At 36.9% G+C, this 25354-nt stretch overlaps 1 protein-coding gene across 2 annotated transcripts in view; it reads left to right on the top strand.

The window, feature by feature from the left end:
* Positions 1–25354, top strand: part of LOC123307604 (protein turtle) — a 330136-nt gene that overhangs the window by 192571 nt on the left and 112211 nt on the right. For both annotated transcript variants that reach the window (XM_044889979.1, XM_044889978.1), the window contains exons 2-5: positions 2700–2832; positions 7810–8018; positions 13671–13781; positions 23424–23627. In XM_044889979.1, coding sequence (XP_044745914.1) covers positions 2700–2832; positions 7810–8018; positions 13671–13781; positions 23424–23627 — 657 coding nt within the window. The remainder of the gene's footprint in view (positions 1–2699; positions 2833–7809; positions 8019–13670; positions 13782–23423; positions 23628–25354) is intronic.

Here is a 25354-nt window from a genome sequence, read left to right as displayed (position 1 = left end):
TCTAGAAAAGCAATAAAAGCTCATCTGATAAAATGCTCTTGCAATTTTTTATCGATTCCACCTTATATTATTGAGAGAGATCGAAGAGAGCACTTTTCAGAGAAGCAGAATTTACATTCTAATGGGGAAAATCCGCACGCAACAAAAACCTATTATCATTTTTTCCACCGGTACCCTACTCATTTTAATTGGCAGCAATTTTCCGACTACCTAATCGAATTTTTTCCTGCTTCTTCGTAATTGTAAACTCCGAAGCTATCACTCCTCATTCACGGAGAAGCATTAATCCTTTTAATTTAATTTAAGAGCACAAGGAAAAATTTACATTTCCTAATTACTACAATTTTTCTTACTCAAGTTCGGCCCAGTAACCATTGAGAACTTTTCTACCGTGCTTATTTTAATTTCAACGTCTTGCCACAATGCCCTAATCTAATGAATTAAGAATGAGATGAAAAACGTGAAACATTTGCGTCCTCGTGAAAATGATGGGAATATTCAGCCACTGCTTTCCATACTGGGCGTTCATCTTTTCGTAATTAGGCAATTATTGCGAAACGAACCAATTTGGTCCGAAAAAATAACATAATCTTGCATAATGTGTTGAAAGCAACATATCTTACAACACGAGATAGCACCATGTCACATGCTACACTACAAAATTGACCAATAACAATTTACTAATGTCGCATGCGAGAAAGATTCAATGCACTTGGTCTTTGGTTTTCTATCACACAACGAAGTATCACCCTTGATCGTTTCTTCTTCTTACTTGAAAATCTTCTGCTAGAAATGCTTTAAAAAAACTTTATTCATACTGGGTGTTCCAATTTCTGACACTCAGTGTTTCAATAGCACTTCAAAAACATCCATCACACCTTAAGTGTGAATCATTGACCTCAAAATATGTTCATTAAAATAGTAAAATTGGACTTCAACAATTCGATAAAAAGAAATATCAATAACGAAATCATCCTCAGCAACAGAGACTCTATACTCATTGCTGACACATAAAATTAGGGTTGCCATTTGTAAAATCTCGACTACCCTACACCTTTCCTGCAGGGTGCATATTAAAACTCCCCAATTAGACCAGAGTTGTTTGATTCAAAATAAAAATGAACCTATTCGAGCATTTTTCTACAAAACCGTGAAAACCCAAGATGTGAATTTCTCTTTATTCGAACCCTTCGTATTCATCTCATATTTTGCTATCGATCATATAACACAGAAGAGTAAAAAAATATTAATTCTCTTCCTTCCTCTTGAAACGTCTTCTTTCTCCATGTAACCTTATCCTGAAAATATACTGCAGGTAAAAGTAGAAGGAATGTTTCTCATGACAAAAATAAAATTTCTATCTCCGGCAATATTCATTCATTTCGCTGATGCAGCTCACATTTATATTTTTATATTATTCCTTTTTTATGTAAATATTATACCTCCGCCCAGATGTTCCCCAGCTTTACTGAAAGAACTCGGGGATCTGAATATTGAAATAATTTTTTGTTGACCTGTTCCATCAGAATTTTCTTTTACGAGTTCCATAAAAGGGAACGACGATTTTGGAATGTGAATTTCTGGCAATTATTCGAAAATTGGTTCGTGTGAAGAATACTCAGAAATTCACTATAATATGATTGAGAATTAATGAATTCGAATTTAATATTTATGATCTGACGAAACAGTTTGAAAAATATTTTTGAAATAGTTTAATATCTACAGCGTGAGTCTTTTACTCAAATATTTCAACAGTGAGGTTGAGGTCAAAAGAAACACTCTTTTCCTATACCATTTTATCCGGCCCTGATAAAAAGATACACCATTTTAGTTTTTGATAATGAGCTATAACAAGAACTTATCAACGCCACAAGGCTATGTAGTTTTGTAGTTATAATGAGCTATGCTACCCCTGGAGAATTGAAATTTCCTTCAGAATAACGAGCTAAATCTATGACACTACACATCTGCGGATCTTTTAAACAGAGTTACATCCAGCCAAAGTACCCAATTTTCCGAATAATTCAGATATTTTTTATTTTTGAACATCAAATTATTCGAAAACGACGCCTTATACGAAAAAGTATGAAGAATACTTTTATTTTAAAATACGTTCAAATATTCGTTTCATAGCGTCCAACTTAGTTTCAAGAGTTGGGTTCTTTGAATTTTTGGTATTTTTATGGTACGTAATGGTCATAATGGAAAAACTGGAAGATGTGGGTGATATCTTGTGTTCGAAAAAGATTCATCAAATAAAGGAAAAACTATATTCCGAAATTCATTTCATTCGATGAAACCATTTGTGAGGTGAAACTAGAAATAATTTTTTTTATGGTTTTTCAAAAGCCTGTATTTTTTAAACCTAATCGATTCAGAATAAATGGTAAGAAAAAAAGTGTTTCTTTTGACCTCAAGAATCTACTGTTGAAATATTTGAACAACTCAAACAGTCACCCTGTATAACATTCCTAATTAATTTATTTCTTATCCGATACATGAAAAATATGAAAAACGCTGAAAAATCTATTCAGGGTGCCTCAAATGAAACAAGGCGGCCCTCAAAACTAGCCAAACCTGAATTTTTATTATTTCCTTAGTATACCCTATTGAACTCCTAGGTGAGAAATGCTGATCCAGATTTTTCACTTTCTAACCAGAGTTTCAACGAGTGTAAAACGTATTATTTATTGTTACAGTTCCCATGGATTCAGTTCAAGGAGTGCTTGGACAGAAAATAGGACTTCCCTGTGATTTGACACCCAGAGATAGAGATGATGGGGTATCCATGGTATTATGGTTCAAGGAAATCATAAGTGAGCCTTTGTACAGGTGAGAAAAATCAGTACTTTCTGATCAAAAATGAGCATTGTCGATAAAAGAACGTGTCTGAAATCCCACACCTCATCTAGATTGAATTTGTGCTAATTTTTCAATGAATATAGGTAATAGCAATATTTTCATGTCTATTAAAAAATTCAATAAAAACCTTATAAGCATTATTCTACTTTTAATCCCCCAGGGATCAAAAGTGCCACTTTAGTAGTCCTTCACATAAAGGATTCACTCCGGGTTTCATAAAGCTTGACCGGGGAATCAATGCTTGATGGATGATTAGACGTCAATTTGTTTTCAATTGATAATTCAGTCATGATCATTCAGAATATCATTCTCGCATCAAATTATGATGTTCATACGTCCATTCAATTATTCTCAAATGCTACTTCTTCAATATATTCAGAAATCAAATGGTTTCAGTGATTTTGTTTCAGAAATCGAGTGACTGTCAAATCGTTGATCGGATAATCAAAGTTTTATGAAACCCGCTGTAAAAGTTTCCTTTTATTCCATAAAGTATTATTTATTCTTTTCTTAGAAACCAGAAAAGTGGTTTCTCATGATTCAATTGAGCAGACCGACTTTAGTGGCAGAGAGAAGGCAAAAAAAAAATAATCAATCAATAATACCACAAGGTAGAAAAAGCCACCCCTTAAAACTGAGGCAGACACATTGACCCAAGATGAGCAATTTTAAAAATCTACCATATATTGAATGAGGTAAACACCACAAATGACCATTTGCACCTATTCGTAGCAAACCCACATTCTCCCCATCAAAATGAAGAACTTCACCCCCGTCTCCCAACTGTCTTTCTCACCCCACGCCCGGATTCTTCCGGAATTCTTGTGCCTTCCGACATTCCCCAATCGTGATTCTTTCGTAATGTTACGATTATTTGCTGTGGGTGTAAACCGTCCGGCACTAAACAGCGAAAATGATTGAATGTGGATCTTTTCTCTCCTGGAAAACTCCCTGGAATTTCCCGCACAGCATTCAACAAATATGATTCTCCACTTCGGAACGAGGAAGGCGTATCTGACACGGAAGGAGGAGAAAATTACTTTCATTCGATTATCGCCCCCGCAAAAAAATCCGAATACTTCATAAATCACCGTGAAAACGGGAGATGGTGAAGACGTTGTGCGTCGAAGTAACTGAAAACGGTTATTTAGATGTAGGTACGATTCGAATAATTACTAAATATTTTGTACTACAGGGTGTATTACAAAGTTCCTTCTCTTATTATTATCAGAATTTAATTGAATACGTTCTTTAATGCTTGCAGGGGGACACATTTTTCGTCTTGCAACCACGAGCAGGAGCTACATGCCCAAGAATTTGAATAGGAAACAGGGGTCAAGGGACAACTTATTTCAAAGGTCTTCGAATTTAATTTCCAAAAATTTCCAAATCGAGTTTCTTAGAGTATAAGTTTAGCAAGAAACCGAACTTGTCGCCTCTGTTTCATAGATTTTTGATTCAATGTTTCTCCAAGAAGCGTCAGATCTGGTGACCGGGTAGGCCATTCTGTAGGAAGACTACGACCGATATACGCTCGGAAATATTTTTATTCTGAAAATTTTGAACTCTTTCTGCATACTAATGAGGAAGCGCTAGATCCTGTTGGGTGTAGCAGGTTCTTATCATTTTGAGAGATTTCCAGAATTCCTGGGTAGGTACATCGAATTATCAAAATAATCCAGATAAGCTTCATCATTCATCAAGTTTTCCGTAAGCAAAAGTGCACCAACGATATGATTTCCCAAGATTCCAGTCCAAACAATTAGTTTTTCGACCCTTTTCACATTGAAAGCAAGTTCCAATATCTTTGGTGTTACTGGCAGCACTTGAAGCTGTGGGTTATCATCCTGGTGGTCTGACATTTTTTCACTGTACTCTAGGCCTGTATCCGAATACTCTCCATTCCATTTATCAATGTCTGCGTTTGCTGGATTGCCTCTTGCCCCTTTGTGTGGCCCTAAGAGGTGCGGTGGACCTAATTTTTACCCTGCAAGAAAAGGCTCGTGAACAAAAATCAAGTATCTATACAGCCTACATCGATTTAAGTAAGGCCTTCGACTCGGTGAATCAGAGAGCGCTATGGAAAATCATGGGACGTCTTGGAGTACCCGAAAAATTCTTAGCAGTGTGTGAAAGCCTTCATATTAACAACACCTCTAGAATACAGCATGATGGCACTACAACCGACCATCTCTTAACCAACTCTGGAATAAAACAAGGCTGCGTGTTAGCGCCTTTACTGTTCAATATTTTCGCCATAGCTTCTTTGATAATTGCTGACATGAGTATTGATGGAGGCCTATTTAACCTGAAGCGCCTCAGAGCAAAAACCCGTTCAAAGTTTATCACGGAACTTCAATATGCAGACGAATGCGCACTTATCGCTAGCAGCTCAGAGGATCTACAGATAATGTTGGACACCTACAAATATATATTAGAAGCTTTAGGCCTTAGACTCAATATCGACAAAACCAAACTCTTGGTGATAAGTCCACCAGAAAGCCTTCAAACAGATATCAGCCAGGAGAATGAAACTCTAGAGCAGGTCGAGCAGTTCAAATAGGTACTTAGGAAGCTTCATAAATAATAGGGCTAACCTAGACACGGAAATACACAACCGAATCAATTCGGCATCACGGGCATTCTGGAAGCTGAAGGACAGAGTGTTTCAAAATCACGGCCTCCATCTGAAGACCAAGACAGCTGTTTACATAGCAGTGGTCCTCCTAACGCTTCTTTACGGAAGCGAAAGCTGGACGCCCTACAGGCGACATATTAAACAGCTTGAAAAACGCAACAACGTCATCTAAGCAAATAACGCACATCAGATGGTTCCACAAAGTTTCGAATGCAGAGGTCTTTCAACGCGCGAGTTGTACAACAATTGAGACTCAAGTAACGAGGGCCCGACTCAGATGGAGCGGCCACATTCTGAGGATGCAAGACACAAGACCCCCGAAAATAGCTCTGTATGGCGAATTAACAGAGGGAGCCCGGAAACCAGGAGGCCAGTATAAGCGGTTTGTAGGATATACTGCAGCAATCCCTGAAAACAGTTAATGCCAATCATAACTGGGAACAACTAGCGTTAGACAGATCACAGTGGAGGTCTTTGGTCCACAGCTATAATGGAGACTCGAGAAGGATACAGCGGCAGCCAGATCTGGTTGGTGACTATCCATGCCTGGAGTGTGAAAGGATCTGTAGGTCACGGTTGGGTCTCTTCAGTCACAAGGGGGCACACAGTCGCAATTAGCCCTGAAAAATTATAAGTCTGTTCGCACAGTTTTCTTTGTGTCTTTTGTAGATTTATTCCCGGTAACCTGATACAGCAATGAATGAATGCATGACCTCATGGTAGGTGTGGTCCAGTAAAATGTGTTTGCGCTTGCATTTTACTGAACGGAATGATCTTCGAGGGATTGACATTAGGTTCTTCTTCCTGCAACCACTTTCAATGATACCTATGCTCCTTCATGCTTGACCCTGATTACTAACACTGGAATGTCAGCATATGCCTGAGTATTGAAGCCGTTTGCCTGTAAGCGTCTCCAGGAGACCATCTATGACTAAGTTTCACAGTAGGAGTGATTAGACAGCATCTTGTGGGTATCTCCTGCAAGTTCGCAGTCGCTTTGGACTCTCCAAGTTAGCCTGTGACAATACATTGCATCTATCTATTCAGTAGCATTGAAGGTCTTCCAAAAACACTAATCACTCGTGAGAAAATCGATGCAGAAATATCACTCACACTCCCGAACCATTCGAACGACATTTATATATGGGTATGTGAAGTGAGAGGAATAAATAATTTGTGTTTGTGACTGTTATCCGACTGAAATCGGAAGAAAATGCGAAAAACCCAGTTCCACGTCGGTCTTCCAAAGCCTTCCGATATCCAGGCGGAACAGCGTGCTCGACACCGCTACAAAAAGAGTCCGCAGTCAAATCTGCAATCGGCAGATCCTTTCAAAGGTTCCCATAAATCCTTCCGAAAGACACTATCGACTGCTGGCTCCGCAGCCGCTAGGGTGGCGGCGTATCATTTCTATTCCACATGCGTTACACTTGTATATCACTGGCTGTCTCTCGATTAGTCGCTAAGAGCACCAATAAAGTTTTATTCCATAAAAATCCGAAATGTTCCACTTCGCCATCCATTCTCGGAGAACTGCTCTGGTCCGGGTATCCTGTTTGCGAATTCCGAGATCTGTTTGTTGAGCTAGCATAAAGGGGTCTTTATAAAGAAATTCCGCCACAAAACATTCATTCTGGACTTGTTCGAGGGTGATATTTCCGGGAGAAAAAATACGGCATACTAGGGGATCTTCTTTTATGGCGGAATTGCTGGCCCTGTTCCGGTTTGAATATATCGCGGAGGAAGCCGGTTTCAAGAAACTGAAGCGTTCTATCTATAGCTAATGGGATTCATTCACGCTCGTATTCTCAGCTGGACATGGCGTATATGTGCGTGAAATTGGTTGAAGAAGACATCCAGTTCATTGATCGATATATTTGAATGGAGATCTCCGAATGTTTTAGAGTAAGATCTCAGAGCGACCAGACATAACTTATTTTCATACAGATGAAACTCTCAGTAGAGTCTCATGTGCTTTGAATACCTGAGAACTTGGACATAGGCTAAGGGCAGATTGTTTGGACCAAAATATGGCGATAGGACCAAATATACCTCAATAAAATATTGATGTGGAAAAAAATAGAGGGCGTTAAAGTTGAATGTCCCATTAGTTATGAATCACCCTGTACATGTGACATGTCCTCCACTATCAGAATTTAGGTCAAGGAATTAACGTACCCCTATTTTCCAAGCAAAAACAAATTTAATGTCAATTCAAGTTCATCCTGAACAATCATTATTGTGTCCTTATGTTTCCCCCTTTGTCTTTAAATACGTATATAAAAATAAATCTTTTTTTTCTGTTACAGTTACGATTTGAGGGGTCGACAAGCCAACAACGCAAAACTGTGGTCCAGCCCTAACGCCTTCGGTCCACGTGCCTTCTTTCAGGCCACCACCACTCCAGCGTTCCTTTTCATCGACCACATCGAAATATCTGACGAAGGTATTTACAGATGTCGAGTCGACTTCAAGAACTCCCCCACAAGGAACAGTAGAGTTAATTTTACAGTTATTGGTGAGTGCCTTACTAAGGATGAGTTAACGAGAATTATTGACATCCCGGTAGGCCTTGGAAGTCCAGAAGCAGGTTAATATCTTCAAGAATTTCTGCAGTTTCAATTGCTTTTCCACAGCTATTCAAGATGTCAATAATTCTTGAGTGGCGTATACTTTTCTGGAGTAGATGGTAAATTTGGGAAGTAACTATAGGAAGATGAAGACATCTCAACACATCACACACTCTTTATAGCCTGATGAGTAATTTTTAAGTTATATATTCGAAGCAGTAGGAGATAAACTTCTTGTATTCAATTATTGGAAACGATATCGCTAAGATAAATGCAGACCTTACAACATAGATACATAGAATGGAGAATAAACATTCCAAAGACCTAGAGTGAGATAGTTGCTTAGTGTCGCCAATCACAATTGAGACAGTTAACTCGGACTTCATTGTCACGTCAATATTCACTACGAATAGGTAGGAAGTATACTCCATTGCTTTTATTTTAGCACTCGGTTGGCCATGGAAATTTGACACATTGAACTCTGTATAGTACGAAAATGTGGGGTTATGAAGCTTGTCAAAACATTTTTAGGTTTTAATTCAACGCTATATTGCCCGTTTTACGTGAAAGTTTATGTTATTACGTATTTCATCACAATGTCGAATCTCTTCGGAAAATATGTGACGAACATAATTGAAGTTTATACAAACTGATTGAAGGCATACCAAATCTAGTCATTTGCATGGAAAATACAAGAGATCAGTATAATATCTCAATATGCACTAGTTTGAGGAGAGTTAATGTTCGTTATCTTCTTTGGCTAAAGTTTGAAAACGTTACATCAGTTGTAGATTTCAAAAATATTAAACCGAAGATGAAATGCATATGATGCAGTTGTTGGGAATGGGTATATCCCGAAGGAATTAACAGATAATTACAAGAATGTTAAATTCTTCAACAAAAATCATCTTGCATCAATATAAGTGAAAGGAATTAAAAGAAGTTTCAAGTCAAGATGAACTTCACCTTTGAACAAAAATTTCACATGGATAAACAATTAACAAGACAACTGGCGCGTATTTGTGGCTGCTCATCTTAATATATTGATATATAATAATAATAATAATTAGGTATTTATTGGTACCTTAAGACATTTAAAATGTATACGACAAGTCAAATGAAAAATAGAAAAATAAATTTTCGGGAACTTATTCTCCGTTGACATTCATCGAAAATCCTGTAGTAAACTTTTCGCATTAATTTACTCAAACATAAAATTCTCAAATGCCACCACTTTTTTGGGTCTCCCAATAGAAGAAAATTCTTTGTCATCCTCTTCATTCAGAATCTTTCTGATTGTGGAAATATTCAGCTCAAATATAAGTCGTTTAGATTCGGATGAAACAGTTTATATAAATTCTCTTGCATGTTCGCTACCGTCTGAAGTATTTGGATTTTAGAATATCAGGGTATAACTATTTGAATGAGCGGACCTGAATTCTAAATAGCACTTCCTGAAACCCTGTCTCTTTTTCAATCACTTTCGGCATTTTCTTAATAAAAATTGATATTAGTTGTGGCAACGGCGTTATGACATTAACGACATTTCATGAGTGCCAACCTTACTCCGTTCTAGTTACAAACACTTGAGATAATTATTTCATGGCCAACCGACTGCTAAAATAAATGTGAATGGAGTATATGTAAATTTTTCAATATAACGCCACTGCCTTAGTGTCGCGCTAGACAGAGAAACATCGAATTTGTGTACTACAAACAATTCATTCGTAGCACTGAATGTCCATTCCATGTATCTATGTTCCAAGATGCAGACAGACTTTTTTTAATCGAACAGTGAACTGTGCTGAAATTCAGCAGTAATCGAAGGACCAAGTATTGCCGGTTGAAGTTTCCCTCCATTAGACGAATGTAGCAGCAATCCAAAGAAAGCAGGATATGTGAGGTGTTCACATGGAATCGAATCTTCCATATTCAATGAAAAGTTTTCGCAGAATCTCAACAAAATATCAATTCCACCCGTACTCTTGTCGCATATATCGGCTCATGCGATCGGAAAATAACCAACATTCGCATTTGACTGATGTGAGATGCATATGGGAGGATCGGTTTAATATCTCATGTAATAACTCAATCCAGGTGAATCCCGGACTGCAAAAGGAAACGTCATATACGAGTGGATTTTAATTTCGTGCCATTCTCCACAGACATTCTACCTTTTCTATATTTCATTCCCACGGGACGTGCTGCACACATCCTCCTGAAATATGCCCATAGATGCAGGAATGCAAATGGAAGTTTGATTTATGCCAGCGTTAATAAAACCGGAGATATGACGCTTTGGAAACCTTCATTGTTGGGGGATATTGAAGCCCATCAGACATTCATTTCATAGCTATGTTTGTTGAAATGTTGCGAGGTGAGAATGTTCACTTAAATCTGAAAGCAGAGAGACGCTTCTTTCCTTACCTTTGAAGAAAGGCTTCAATATCATTAGGACGAGAGTTTTTTGATGCAGTTCATATACATACAGTCGTTTAATAATAAATTCACTTGCGCATACTTATTTACGTCATCTCATTCGGGGAAATGTTTGAGTTACTTTTATGAAGGTAGATTCTTTGATAGTGAGACATATGGAAAATGAGAATATGGGCGCACGTCGAGTTGCTCGTTTGAGTGATGGAATGTCACGTAAAAATTGTTGTAGGTCTTTCATATGTACAATTTTTGAGCTACTTCTGTCTAGTTACAGTTCAACAGTTCCAACCAAGAAACTAATAGCATTGAAATTTAGCAGACAATCTATGAGAACGAGAAGGCAATCAAAAACTTTTTGTGGTTTCTCCTATAATTGCAAGGAGTAGAAAGAGCCACCCCCCAAATTTGTTGCTCCAAAACTTTTTTCCTTATTGATATTATACCACTGTAAAATCAATTCTTGATTGTTAGATTCATTTTGAACAAAGAAGGTCTCTTGTAATTACCTGCTGAAAGTAACGGTTTTTAAGAAAAAAAATTTCAAGAGATAGCTTGAGACGCATGTATAGGCTAAAATTATCTCCGGACTTATTTACCTAGTAGGCGGATATCAAGCTGACATTACAGCTAAACACCAGCAAAATTTCTTTGGTGTTCTCTCGACACCATAGAATGTCTGTCGAATTCATTTTTGACAGTTTTCTGATTTCTAAGAGGAACATTTAAGTGAAGTGTATTTAAGCAGGGGCACTTCTATAAAAAAAATAAATGAAAGACCCACACTAGTTCTGACTACGAATCATGCCAAAAGTTTTTACTCACAGATATCGATTGAAATTTAATCTGAAGAAGATTCCATCTTCTGAAATTCTTTAGGGTTTTCACTTTCAGTCTCTGAAACCAAATCGATTGAAAAAATTTAAATAATCGATTTGGGATTAAAAAGATTTACGAAGACATGCTTCGTGATCGATGTCCTTCGTATGCGACAGTGAAAAATTGGAGTGAAAGCTTCAAAAGAAATAAATTTTTCATTGAAGATGATGACCGATCGGGAAGGCCAGTTGCTGTGTCAGTACCCGAAAATATCGATGCAGTTCATGACATGATCTTATCAGGCCGTCGAATTGGGCTAAAACAGATATTTGAAGCACTGAATATTTCATACGAACTCATTCATCATATAGTTCACGTCAATTTGGACATGAGAAAAATTGCTGCAAAATGGATCTCCAACTGTTTGACCAAAAGCGTGCAAGGGTAGAAGCATCGCGTTCGATCTGTACTCGATTTTAAAACGATGTAGACTTCTTAAACCGAATTGTTACTATGGATGAGACTTGGGTACATTTCTACGATCCAGAAAAAAAGCAACAATCGATTTGATGGCGGCACTCTGGTTCTCCAAGACCTAAGAAGTTTCGTGTCCAAAAATCTGCTGGAAAATTTCTTGCTTCAGTTTTGTGGGATTGCTATGGAGTAATCATGATTGATTTTTTTGGATAAGGGTAGAACAATAACTGGAGATTACCATTCGACATTACTGATCACTCTACGGAAAAAAAAATTACAGAGATAAGACGCGGAAAGCTATCCAAAGGTGATTTGTTTTTTAAGGACAACGCCCCTGCATACAAATCTCATGTTGCCATGCAAAAAATTCGTGATTTAGGATTTGAATTACTAGAACATCCCAATTATTCACCAGATTTTGCACCATCCGACTATCATCTCTTTCCTCCACTGAAAAAAAGTTTAAAAGGTCGTAAATTTTCTTCAAACGAGCAGGTAATAAAAGCTGTGGAGGTCTGGTTTGCAGAGCAAGAAGAAACATTTTTTTTTGACAGGTCTAGAGACTTTGCAGGTTCCTTGTAATAAATGTATCCAACTAAGAGGAGAATATGTTGAGTAATAAAATATTTTGACATTGAAATTTTGTTTGGTTCTATAGTAGGCTAAGAATTTTTCAATATATCCTCGTAGATGTATTTTCCGGAATATCCTCTGCGGATCTATGTATCTACAGACAAGAACAGCATACAGTTCAACATGCACCATGGAAGAGTCCTCTCCCTGGGGGATGGACTCGTTTATTTAGGAGATCGGTAAAAGAAACAACTCTGACAGATGGAATTTTGAATTCATCCGAGCAACCGACACTTCGCCATTTCGTTTCGATTACGTCCGTTTTCCATAGCCTTCCTGCATTTTCCATTTGTCGTAGCCGCTATAATGCCGTATTGCTCAAATTCTCACATGCTCGCGAAACATGTCAATGGAGACAGGAATGCGGGTGGAAGTTTGATTTACGCCAACGTTAATAAAAGCAGATATGGCGCATAAGGAGCTCCCATTGTTGGAGATTCTGTAGCGAATGGGAAGAATATATTTATATAAGTTGCCGGCAAGGGCTGATGCATTTCCACGAGGCGAGATTAAGGTCACGTCTCGGTTTTCCCGAATACATTCTTCGTAGTGGATTGAGCGCAGGAAGAGCGCCAGATTTCGAATGCGAATTATGCAGATTCCACGTTAGGTATTCTCGAGGTTGAAACTGGTAGCAGCACTCCGATGTGCGGTGAGATGCATTATGTTGCCGAAGATATAGCGGCGGAGTCCTTGAGGAGGCATTCATATAGGTACTGTAGGTTATGGGTGCGGTAGGAGATAATACTAAAAGAAAATACTGATGATGATCTGCTCGAGAAGAATTCAAGTGCTCCATGCCGAATATCAGTTTGGAATTCACGCACCCTGTTTCACCGTTTCATTTTATGAAAAATATGTGGTTTTTTTTATGTATGAGGCTATGGAATCAAATGATGCCGACAAAATCTAAAAAAAAGGAGTAAGGGCACGTGAGAAATTCCTAAGCATTCGCATTGTCCTCAGACAATCTATAAGTTCAAGGATCCAACAACGATTTGTATTTGACATGGCGAAAGTCGGGATATTATATTTCAAATACTTTTCTTTTTTCAATTTCGATTTGGAATGGTTTGGGTCGGAAATTTTGAAAGATATTGAGTGTGAAATTTGTTTTTTATTCAGAAATGTGATGAGGAGTAATAATTACGATATCCCTACACAACTTCATCAAAATATTTTTTACTTTTAAAACCAGTAAATAATTGTATATCTAATTCAAGTTTTTGTTTCAGTGCCCCCATCAAAAATACACATCTATGACGATAAAAGGATAGAAAAAACCATCCTGTTAGGACCATATAACGAAGGCTCGGATCTGAATTTAATATGTGAGGTTAAAGGAGGTACGTTAGATTATTCATTCTGTATAAATAGGCATAGATAATGGAAAAAATCGCCAGTAGAAACTTGTATACTTGAATATGTATAAACCTTCTTTGAGAGGTTTCAAAACGAATAGCAGTCCCCACTATCACCCGGAATTTTCTTTAATGGTTCTTTGAAACCTAACAATACTCCACGTGATAATCAACAGGAATTAGACAATAGAAACGACAAACTGAAAGAAGTTGAAGAAACTCCACTACGACCACTACAGTTTTATGTTATCTGCATCCACTGCACGAACAAGTAAAAGAAGGGGGAGTAATGAATAAACTCACAATAAAACCAAAAAATCCTGGAATACAGCACTCTACAGGGTGTGTCTTTGACTCTTACAAATATTTCAACACTATAGATTCTTGAGCTCGAAAGAAACTCTTTTTTCCAAACCATTTTTTCGGGTCGGCCCTGATAAAAAGATATAGAGATTTAAAATTTTCATAATGAGCTGTGCCAACCCTGGAAAAACAAAATAACCTTCAGAATAACTACCTAAATCTTTGATACTACAGTTCTTTGGATTTTTTTAAACAGAGTTGTATTCAGCCAAAGTACTCAATTTTTCAAATTTCACAGATAAATCTTAAACATACCTTTATTTTACACAACATTCAAATATTCATCAGATAGCGTCCAACTCAATTTTAAGAGTTGGGTTCTTTGAATTTTTGGTATTTTTATGGTACTTAATGGTAATAATCAGAAAACTGGAACACGTGGATGGTTTTTGTGTTCGATAAATAAATAATAAATAAATTCAAAACTATATTCCGAAATTAATCTCCTTCGATTCAACCGTTTGTGAGATAAAACTACAAATAACATTTTTTATGGTTTTTCAACAGCCTGTATCTTTTAAACCGAGCCGATTCGGAAAAAATGGTGTGAGGGAAAAGAATGTTTTTTTTGACCTCAAGAATCTTGTGTTAAAATATTTGTGCGTGTCGAAGACTTCTCCCTAGCAGGAGAATTTTTCATGTCTCAAAAACATACCAACAGTTGAGTATGATTTCAATATGAACTTTGAATTGGTGATGATTCCTCGATGAAAATAAGCAGAGATAGTTCCTATAAATTTTTTTCGAAATCGATCTCCTTTCCAAGATACAGCCTTTGGAAGGCGATGACGAGTTGACAGTTTTTAATTTTTTTTAAAGGTTCTAAAAACACTGAGTCATAAAACTGTACAAAATATGAAGCACTAAGTAGATGTTACTCACACAGTTTCTTTAGATTCCATAACTTTATATTAGGGGTTGAAAATAACAACCCCTTATGATTTTCTTTCAAGAATTGTTTCCTTGGGATAGATTTTCGAAAAATGAAATTCTCTTATAGTTTCCCATTCAATTCTGGAGAAAAAAGTGTGTTGCAAAATTTCGATAAAGTCGATACTTTTCTCCGAATAAATAAGAACAGTTTACGAAAGTCTATGAGGCAGAGAGTTAATGTATGTATTTTAGCGGGAGGAAGCCATTCTATGGATCACTTAAGGGGTTGTTATTTTCAACCCCTAATAAGTTATGAAATCTTAAAAAATACTTAGTGCTTCATATCATGTATAGTTTTATGACTCAATGTATTTTAGAACCCGTAAAAAAATTAAATAAAAACTGTCAACTCGTCATCGTCTTCCAAAGGCTGTCTCTTGGAAGGAAGGTCGATTTCGAAAAAAAATTATAGGTACTACCCCTGCATATTTTCATCGAGGAATCATCCCCTTAAGTCCTTCGCATTCGTTTACAGACAGCCTGTATATATATAGTATTTAATTTGGTTTGTGTTTTGTGTGATTGTTTTTACTGTTTTACCATGCCACAGAAAACTCATTTCCAGTGAGGGTCCAGTTTTAAGCGGTGGACACATATGAGCGGCCGCGGCCGCGATCACGTTCACGATCGTGAGACATCGCGACTGAACACCGCTATATCGCTGAACAGATCGTGATATTATGTGCGGAATAATACATTTGCATGGGACGTTTCTCGATCGTGATCGTGATCGTGGCCGCGGCCGCTCATATGTGTTCACCGCCTAAAACCTTGACGAGGATATGGCAAGTATCCTTAAGGCCTCGTCGGTTTTGTCAATACAGAATAAATCATTCTCTTAGAAGAAGTTTTTCTTGGACACGTGTGGACAATGTTTCAGAAACATTTCTTCTTTTTCACACTGCTTCCAAACAACACCACGATTTTCAACAAAAGAAGTATTATGAACGAACTTATTCCATCGCTATCATCCTTGCCTATCCGGCAGAACAAATTTTTTGTCGTTTGTTATTTTTCACGGAATCGGAATATTTCCAAAGTGACTCGTTTTATAAACGTGAAAAAGCCGAATCGTTGACGGCAGAAACGAATTCCCGTGTTATTTTTCCATCTAGGCAGACGTGTGTCGAACATTATCGCTGTCCGGCGCTCGGACAACAAGTCGAGTGGTCCGAGTCGATAAAACTGAAAATAACAGTAGGATTTCCTTTCGGGGATGATTGATCGGCACCGATGATGCGATCCGGAGACGGTCGTAAATTTCGACCTGCAGCCCGGAATCGCTTTCGATCTGTGTCTGAACTCCGGGCGAACTTGCCCCGTTATAAACTGCAGTATTATCGTAAAACCGGGTCAGTGTAAAAATATATAAAATGGCTCGTTCTTCAAACTCTATTTTACTGCCAATTCCGGAGATTGGAGATGGTTTTCTTGTTCCGGTACACCTGGCCGGCCGGCCGTATTTCACGTTTGTTGGCAATCTTCGGATATGAAATCTCAGGAAGTTATTTGTTGATCGAGGAAATTCGGGCATGGTATCGATATCACACTGATGAATATGTATTATATAGACAAATTTTACATATTGCTTTGTTGCTCTCTTATTGTACAGGGTGGGAGAAATTGAACTACAACTTTTTAACCCAACGAGATAGAGGAAAATGAATGCCACATTACGGTCGTCTTTCTTCGAGAAACTAATTCATTCATTCATTGATGTATTCCATTACCGGTTATAAATCTATAAAAAGACTCACAAAAAAAAAACTATCGGTTCGAACAGACTTATTAGGCTTGTTCGTAGAGTGGTTCACAACGGTTGTGAACTGTACAGAGCAAGCGCAAATGGATTTTCCCTACCTTAAAAGGGAATTGCGCTTGCTCTGTACAGTTCACAACCGTTGCAAACCACTCTAGTAACAAACTCATAATTTCTTAGGGCTAATTGCGACTGTGTGCCCTCCTGTGACTGAACAGACCCAACCGTGACCTACAGATCCTTCCACATTCCGGGCATGGATAGTCACCAACCAGATCTGGACGCCGCTGTATTCTTCTCGAGTCCCCATTATAACTGTGGACCAAAGACCTCCACTGTGATCTGTCTAACGCAAGTTGTTCCCAGTTATGATTGGCATCAACTGATTTTAGGGATTGATGGAGTATATCCTTAAACCGCTTATACTGGCCTCCTGGTTTCCGCGCTCCCTCTATGAATTCGCCATACAGAGCTATTTTGGGGAGTCTGGTGTATTGCATCTTCAGAATGTGGCCGCTCCATCTGAGTCAGGCACTCGTTACTTGAGTCTCAATTGTTGTACAACTCGCGCGTTGCAAGACCTCTGTATTCGAAACTTTGTGGAACCATCCGATGTGCATTATTTGTCTTAGATTATGTTGTTGCGTTTGTTCAAGCTGTTTAATATGTCGCCTGTAGGGCGTCTAGCTTTCGCTTCCTAAAAGAAGCGTTGGGAGGACCACTGCTTTGTAAACAGCTGTCTTGGTCTTCAGATTGAGGTCGTGATTTTGAAACACTCTGTCCTTCAACTTCCAGAATGCCCGTGAAGCCGAATTGATACGGTTGTGTATTACCGTGTCCAGTTTAGCCCTATAGTATTTATGAAGCTTCCCAAGTATTTGAACTGCTCGAACTGTTCTAGAGTTTCATCCTTTAGGCTGATATCTGTGTGAAGGCTTTCTGGGGGACTTACCAGGATTTTGGTTTTGTCGATATTGAAGTTCCGTGATACCTACACTTTGTACGGGAGTTTGCTCTGAGGCGCTTCAGCTTAAACAGGCCAAAATTAAAATTTCTATGCTAGGATGTGGAAATGAAAATATTGTACAGACACATTTTTGATAGAAATCCAGTGACGTACTATGATTTTTTCCAACAGGTTTATTTGCTGACCTATAACATTTGTGTTGTTTCTCATGAAAACAGTAGTGTGAAATGACTTAGAAAGAATGGCCATTTTTCCCATTTCAGAGGTATATCATACATCATACATCGTCCTCAGATTCGTTGAGATATTATGAAAAAACACAACTGTTATATAATAGCTCAGCGCTCAGCAAATAAACCTGTTGGAAAAAATCATAGTACGCCACCGGATTGCTTTAAAAAAAAAGTGTCTCTATAATGTTTTTATTTCAACATCCTAGCACAAATAGAAACGAAGATAATGACCAAAGTTGAAATCGCACAAAATTCAATTCTGGGCGAAAACAAAAGGAGATAGAGGAATGCAGTTGATGGCATTATCAGTGTCTCGAAAAAAGACGAAAGTATTGTGGCCTCTATATCCTCTATCTCTTTGGATTGAAAAATTGTAGTTAGGGTATCACCAATTTTGCCCACCCTGTACAACATACTAAAACAACAAATATAGAATAAGATATGTTAACAAAACTGAATAATAATACAGGTTGGTCCAACGAAAACTCAACACCGCATTTAATTTTTGATGAAGCTGACTATGCATCTCACGAAATAATCTCGAATTTTCATCTGAACAATACCGCAGTTATGCCGGTACACAATGCTGTCAAAGTAAAATGAACACTCGTCCGAAAATCAGATATCGATCTGATTACCGTTAATCATTTCACTGACCACTTCACAGAACTCATTCAGGTCAGGTACAGATTTACAATGTTTTATTTGTTATTTGAGTTGTCAGATGAATAAGTTGATGGATACAAGAATTTTTCTGCGTCCTTTGGAATGATTCACTCACAATGAACAAAAAATTCAAAAAGTTTTCTTGATTATAACTCCAGTTGTCAGTTGAAAAATTCAGCCTTTTTCAATGAAAAGAGCCGTAAATTCAATACCAAATCACACTTCTGATGGTGAAATTCTTCTGCCCAAGAAATTATATTAAAAATATTCCAGAATGATAGAACATGTATAACAGTCCGAGAACCGACTTCCTTCTCTAGAAACGTCCAAAAGACTTTCGTATTCGGGACAATATAAACTTCTTCAGAAGGTCGAAAAGGTAACAGGGAGTTGCGTAATAAAACTTTTTGGGTTCGTTCATTTTTCCATATCGTTCTCTCGCATATATCCTTCGTTTCTCTTTACGATTATTTGTTCATCAACAATGATATAGAGTCGATTTCCAGACAAAATAAGCATTACCTTTCTTTCCTTCTGCCGGAAAAAATGATATCTTTGTTATTCATCAACAACACTGAAGAAATACTCAATAATTATTTAGGACCCAACGAATATGAGGATGACTAAAGGGGATATTAATCCATCATAAAGCTTCACCCTATTTCTCTCCAGAAAATAATATTATCACCACAACAATGTAGCTCCAAGCGACAACGGAGCGTATGAGATAATGACGTATACATCCAGGGAACTGGATAACCGAAAGAGATAAAAAAGTAATAATGTAATACAGGATCTCATCTTCAAATCAACGAACACTGTCCCAAATGGAAAACGGTGAAAAAGTAAGAAGAAATAAGGATTAACTAAATAATGGCTTCTAGCAATAGATAAATAAAAATTGTTGTTGCAAGGCCCCCTCGGTTACCAGACCTTAATCTCTTTAAACACGTTTGAAATCAGCTACAAAGAGCTTTGGATTCTCATTAACCATCTCCACAATCCATGTTCACTTCAAGAACCCAGACGGCTTTTACCGAAACACTTCAGAGAAATATATCGAAGCCAAATACTTCAATAATAATCTGATCGAAAGTATGCAAAGTCGTTCAGAACTTCCTTAACTTTTGTTGAGCAGTATATATCTTCAATTTATGTTTCGAAGAAGGAACCTCTCCAAAGTCATTTAGCTTTTTTTTCCTTTACTCACAGTTATTGATTTCGTTCGTCGAAACCTCGGAAGAAATATTACTGCTGCTTGAGCCCTAGGGAAATTTTCGAATTGAAAGTACACTGAATATCTACAATGAACAAGATTCTGCTGTTTCATCTTGAAAAATTCATGATGGTATCTCGATGCCATCAAACAGATAGGCATATGGGATACGGAAATTCTGAAGAATTCACAAAGCATTGCTCATTTTATCTGAATATACGAGCTGATCAATTTTAATAAAATTTACACAGAGTATCTTACTTCCAAACTGAAAAACTTTAAGTTGTGGAGCTGCTACTAATGGATTCTTTATTGACTCGACAGCAATTAGCCTCAAATTAAATAATTCTATCTATTCAATTATATAGGCAGATCCTGTCTACTTTTCTGCAATTAAACCACAGAAGTTTGTTCATATTAGGTGAATTATTTTTATTTTTTTCACAAAAACTCACAGAGGTGAGGGAGTGTTCATCCCATTCCTACAAGGTTTTTTCCTTTTGAGAGGTCAAATAATGCATTTTTGTGGGTTGGTTAGTTTGCTTCTTCAGTGATGCTCAGACTAATATTGAGTAAGTAATGGATTTTCCTAGTTGTGCTCTGGGACTTTGGGAGCCTATATTTTTTTTGACGAATATTCGGAATTCGCTGCACAATTGTAAGAGAAAGCTAAGGTTAATTCAAAAAAGGGTACAGAAGGATTATGACCCTCAGTGGCACCAGTATAACCCAACGATTCTGATCACACTGTTTCCAGCGATTCCATACCTACCATGTGGTGAAGTGAGTTGTTCGCTTGGTCCAGTATTATCCCCACTTGAACAGAAGTTCATGTGTTCAAAATTTTTCTCTCATGCAGCTATAGTATTGTTTTATTGGGGCACCCTGTATGGGAAGGAAAAATAAAACCACACATAGGTACCTACGAATTTAACGACCTCCTATCCGGAGCTTCCTTTTCATTTTACTGCCGGAATTTTACGAGCGATCGCACAAGACGACATACTTCGGAAATATCAACCTCCCAAATATTTATAGGAGAAATATTACGCCAAAATAACGGAGACAGTTCCGAGGAAGATTTATCATACTAAAACCTTATGAAAGTTTGCCAGATACGGCAGGAGAATAAAGGACCATATTCTCGATTCATAAATATTGTTACTGGCCTATTAGATACCGTATATACCCCGGCTGACTCAGATACGACCTGTAATTCCAGTGAATGAAAAGTGCTCAACAATTCTCGTGGAAATAGGTTTCCTTTGAATTTCATATTGATGCTATATAACGGAATGGTAAGCACCATTTATGGATGGAATTTTTCTGTCGAGTTGCTGACTACTGTACTATAAACAGTGTCCCAGATTCCACCTTCACTAAGTAATTTAACTGATATCTTTCCTTCGGTCCTGTGAAAGAAAGTGGACTTTATTATTAGAGATTTTATAACCCTTCATTCTCATGTCCTTGAAAACAGGATATGAGTCGAGTGATACATTATTTTAAGAGTTTTTCTGCAATTTGATCATGGTCGTATTTTGAACTCTGATTGGTAACAATACAGGGTGTTTCAAGTGCCTATTACACGTTTCTGGAGAACCGGACATATTTGAAATTCGATAATTAGGTTTATGATAGTGAAATACTGAAAAATAATGATAGTGTTTTAATATGTCAGTGCTCTCAAACTAATAATTCCTGAATTGTTCAGAATTTTCTGAATTTATGTCGTAGGTAGAGTACAGATAATAAAATCTGTTTCATATCAATAATCTATGGTCATAGAAGATAAATTTTCCCAATAATCCACAACTGACAGACCTCTTTTCTGAATTCATTTATTAAAAAAAAAACGCAAAATACAGAATTTGAATGAATAAAACAAAAATTTCAGATAAGATTATTAGATCTGTCATTTGTGAATTATTGGGACAATTTATCTTCTGTGACCATAGATTATCAATATGAGGCGGATTTTATTTTTGACTCTACGTATGACATAAATTTAAAAGATCCTAAATATCTCAGGAAATATTAATTTAAGGAGCATTAACGTGTTAGAACACTACCATTGATTTTCTTTGCAGACTCCAATCATGAAAAATGAAAGTTATGGGCAAATTTGATTTGAATGTGGACACAACATTTGGAACACCCTTTGACAAGTTTGTCAAAATTCAGGAAATTTACAATATTTCCACATTCTTCGACTTCAAAAATGTGAAAACGGTTTGTGCTTAAAAAATTTAAAATAGGAATGGTAAACATAATACTGAATACGCATATCTCCCTTTTTTTTTCAGTTTTTTCGATATTTTGATAACTAATTGAATGAATACAACGGTTTCAACAAAAATGTATTCAGCATTTGATAGTCAATTATATCAGAAACCAAAAATTGAAAAAAAAAGTTTTTTGAACAAATTTCCTCTAATTGTATTACCGGAAGTGCTCAGGCTCTTAGAATATTTTAGCTCAGTACAGAATTTCAAACAATATCATAATCCAAATTTTCATTTTTCAAATATGACCAGTTCTCCAGAAACGTCTAGTAGGCACTCATCGAACTTGGTACACCCTGTATAATCGTTTGGGAAAAAACAGTGGAAAGAATAAGTTAGATTTTTTCGTAATCCGGTATAGTGACAATAAACCATTTCGAAGTTCCTCTATGTCTGAAAAAAAAACAAATCGATTGATCATTTGTAATAGTTTCATAATTTTTCGGAATTTATACCTGTATAATATGTTCGAAATATCCCTTCGGAAATATCATGCTAGAATCTATAAAATATTGAGTTGTTCGAAGAAATATGGTTCATAAAGGGATTTCATAGTAGAAATATCTGAAAATAAACAGTTGAAGAAAAATACAATTTTCTTTCCATCATATTTCACGGTCGTACTATTTTCAGCTCTGTATCAAAGAGCAGATGCTACTGTGACAAATTCAAATCAGAAAAGCACATATTGATGCGTCACTTATTTCACGTTCACTAGTCAAAATTTTGAGAGAATTTTTACACATGGGACCACGTCATAATGCGCCTAATTCAAAAATCTAACATAGGGTTTTGTGTGTGCGCAAAATCGTATGTCAGATTTTAGAATCATGCGCATTATGACGTGGTCCCACGTCACGTCACAGTATTCTGTAGGCACCTTGAGAAGCTTTATAATGGCTTTAATGTCAGAAGGAAGCTTCAAATGTTGGGAAAATCCTCATCAAACATCGTCCTTTTCCAAGTGAAAATTTACGAAGTATCCGAAGGGTATTAGAATGAATACGATGAACCAAACGACCAGTGCATCAACCCTCGTTCGAATGGAATTCATTAATTGGGATATAATAATAGATAATAATAGACAAGTCCAACATCCAAAGTGATCTCCTCTCTCAACCAATCGAATGAACAGAAAAGCATCGTTCTTCGATACCCGTGTCTGCTGCTGTTATAATATTCTAACCCCTAAACTTTTGTTGCAGGACGACCTCGACCCAGGGTGAACTGGTTCCTGGAGAATTCCCTGCTAGACGACTCGTTCGAAGTACGATCGGATGGAATCACCGTCAACTACTTGACGTTTCGTCACATCGAACGTAGACACCTTCATGCTCGTTTCATATGTCAGGCGAGCAACAATAATTTAGTAGCTCCCGAAACAAGAGTGGCTGTGTTAGATATAAATTGTGAGTATCCATGATATCTGTTTTGAGTTAGAAGATATTAAATCAAATATTTTCTGGGTCTTATTGAATTTTTCGTAGTGAAGATAAGTTTTCAGATAGATACCTATGTGCAAAAATTTCCTGATATTTCATAAAAAAACAGTTCTTGGTTCAATATTCCAACTTATTTGACAATACTCACATGCTAATTCAATGGAAAGGTACCTAATTTATGAAAAGAGGTTCCACCCAGATGAATAAGTTCACAGAAAGGTGCAAAAAGTAGGAATATGAAAATATTCTGATGTGGTACAAAAGTTGATCGCTTGCAATTCTTACACAAAGATATATCAAAAACAGTACATTCCAACTATTACATGGGCCTCTTTGCCCTCATTTTATATTTATAGTCAAAATGGAATTTTATAACTATTTTATGAATAGGTGGAGAAAAAGCTTATGTCCTATGTGTTCAATCGAACGAAAGATATTATATCGTTTTGGAGAATAATCTTGTTTGGTAGTAGAAACAAACTGCAGTATTTCCTCGTGGACAAACACAGAGTGAGTCTTTGACTCGTACAAATATTTTAACAGTAGATTCTTGAGGTCAAAGGCAATACTTTTTTCCCTTGCCATTTTTTCCCAATGGGCTCGGTTTAAAAAATACAGGCTGTTGAAAAAGCATGAAAATTTTGTATTCTTAGTTCTATCTCACAAACGGTTTCATTGAATGAAATAAATTTCGGAATATTGTTTTGAATTTATTTGATCAATCTTTTCCGATTACAAGATATCACATACGTCTTCCAGTTTTCTCATTATGACCATTACGTACCATAAAAATACCAAATAAAATATACCCAATTCTTGAAACAAAGTTGGACGCTATCTAATGGATATTTGAACTTCTTATAAAATAAAAGTATTCTTCATATTTTCTCCTATAATGTGCCGTTTTCGAGCAATTTAATGTTGGGTACTTTGGCTGATTGCAACTCTGTTTCAAAGATCCACATATGTGTATTATCATAGATAAACTGAACCCAAATTTTTGGGAATTTTCGAAGATCAGCTTTTGAGTAGTTTTTCTGGCGGGATAATCATCGTAGATCTAAATGTGATACATATTCTGATAGAGCAATTAATCTTGTTATAAATCTGACAAGTTCTCCCATCTCGGCGCAACCGTTCGGTCTTGAGGAAGTTTTAACTGAACCCAACTTTTTGGGAATTTTTCGAAGGTCAGATTCCGAGTAGTTTTTCTTTCAGGATAATTATCGCAGATTTAAATGTGATGCATATTCTGATAGAGAAATTCTTCTAGTAATAAATCTGAGAAGTTCACCCAACTCGGCGCAACCGTTCGGTCTTGAAGAAGTTCTAACTGAACCCAACTTTTTGGGAATTTTTCGAAGGTCACAGTTCGAGTAGTTTTTCTTTCACGATAATTATCGCAGATTTAAATGTGATACATATTCTGAAAGAGCAATTCTTTTAGTTATAAAACTGAGAAGTTCATCCATCTCGGCGCTGCTGTTCGTTTTTGACGAATTCTCAAGTGGAATCGAAAAAAATGGTAGTTATAGGAATAAAGTTTTTCTTTTGATCTCAAGAATCTACTCTTAAAATATTCGTACAAAGACTCACCCTGTATATCTGATCAAAAACGAATTTTGACCACATTTCTTCGAACTATCTTTAGGGCAATCAGTTCGAAACATGCAGCAAAGAAACTTGATGATTTG

Source organism: Coccinella septempunctata, chromosome 2, assembly GCF_907165205.1.
Source record: "Coccinella septempunctata chromosome 2, icCocSept1.1, whole genome shotgun sequence".
Lineage (NCBI taxonomy): Eukaryota > Metazoa > Arthropoda > Insecta > Coleoptera > Coccinellidae > Coccinella > Coccinella septempunctata.
This window is presented reverse-complemented; position numbering and strand designations above follow the sequence as displayed.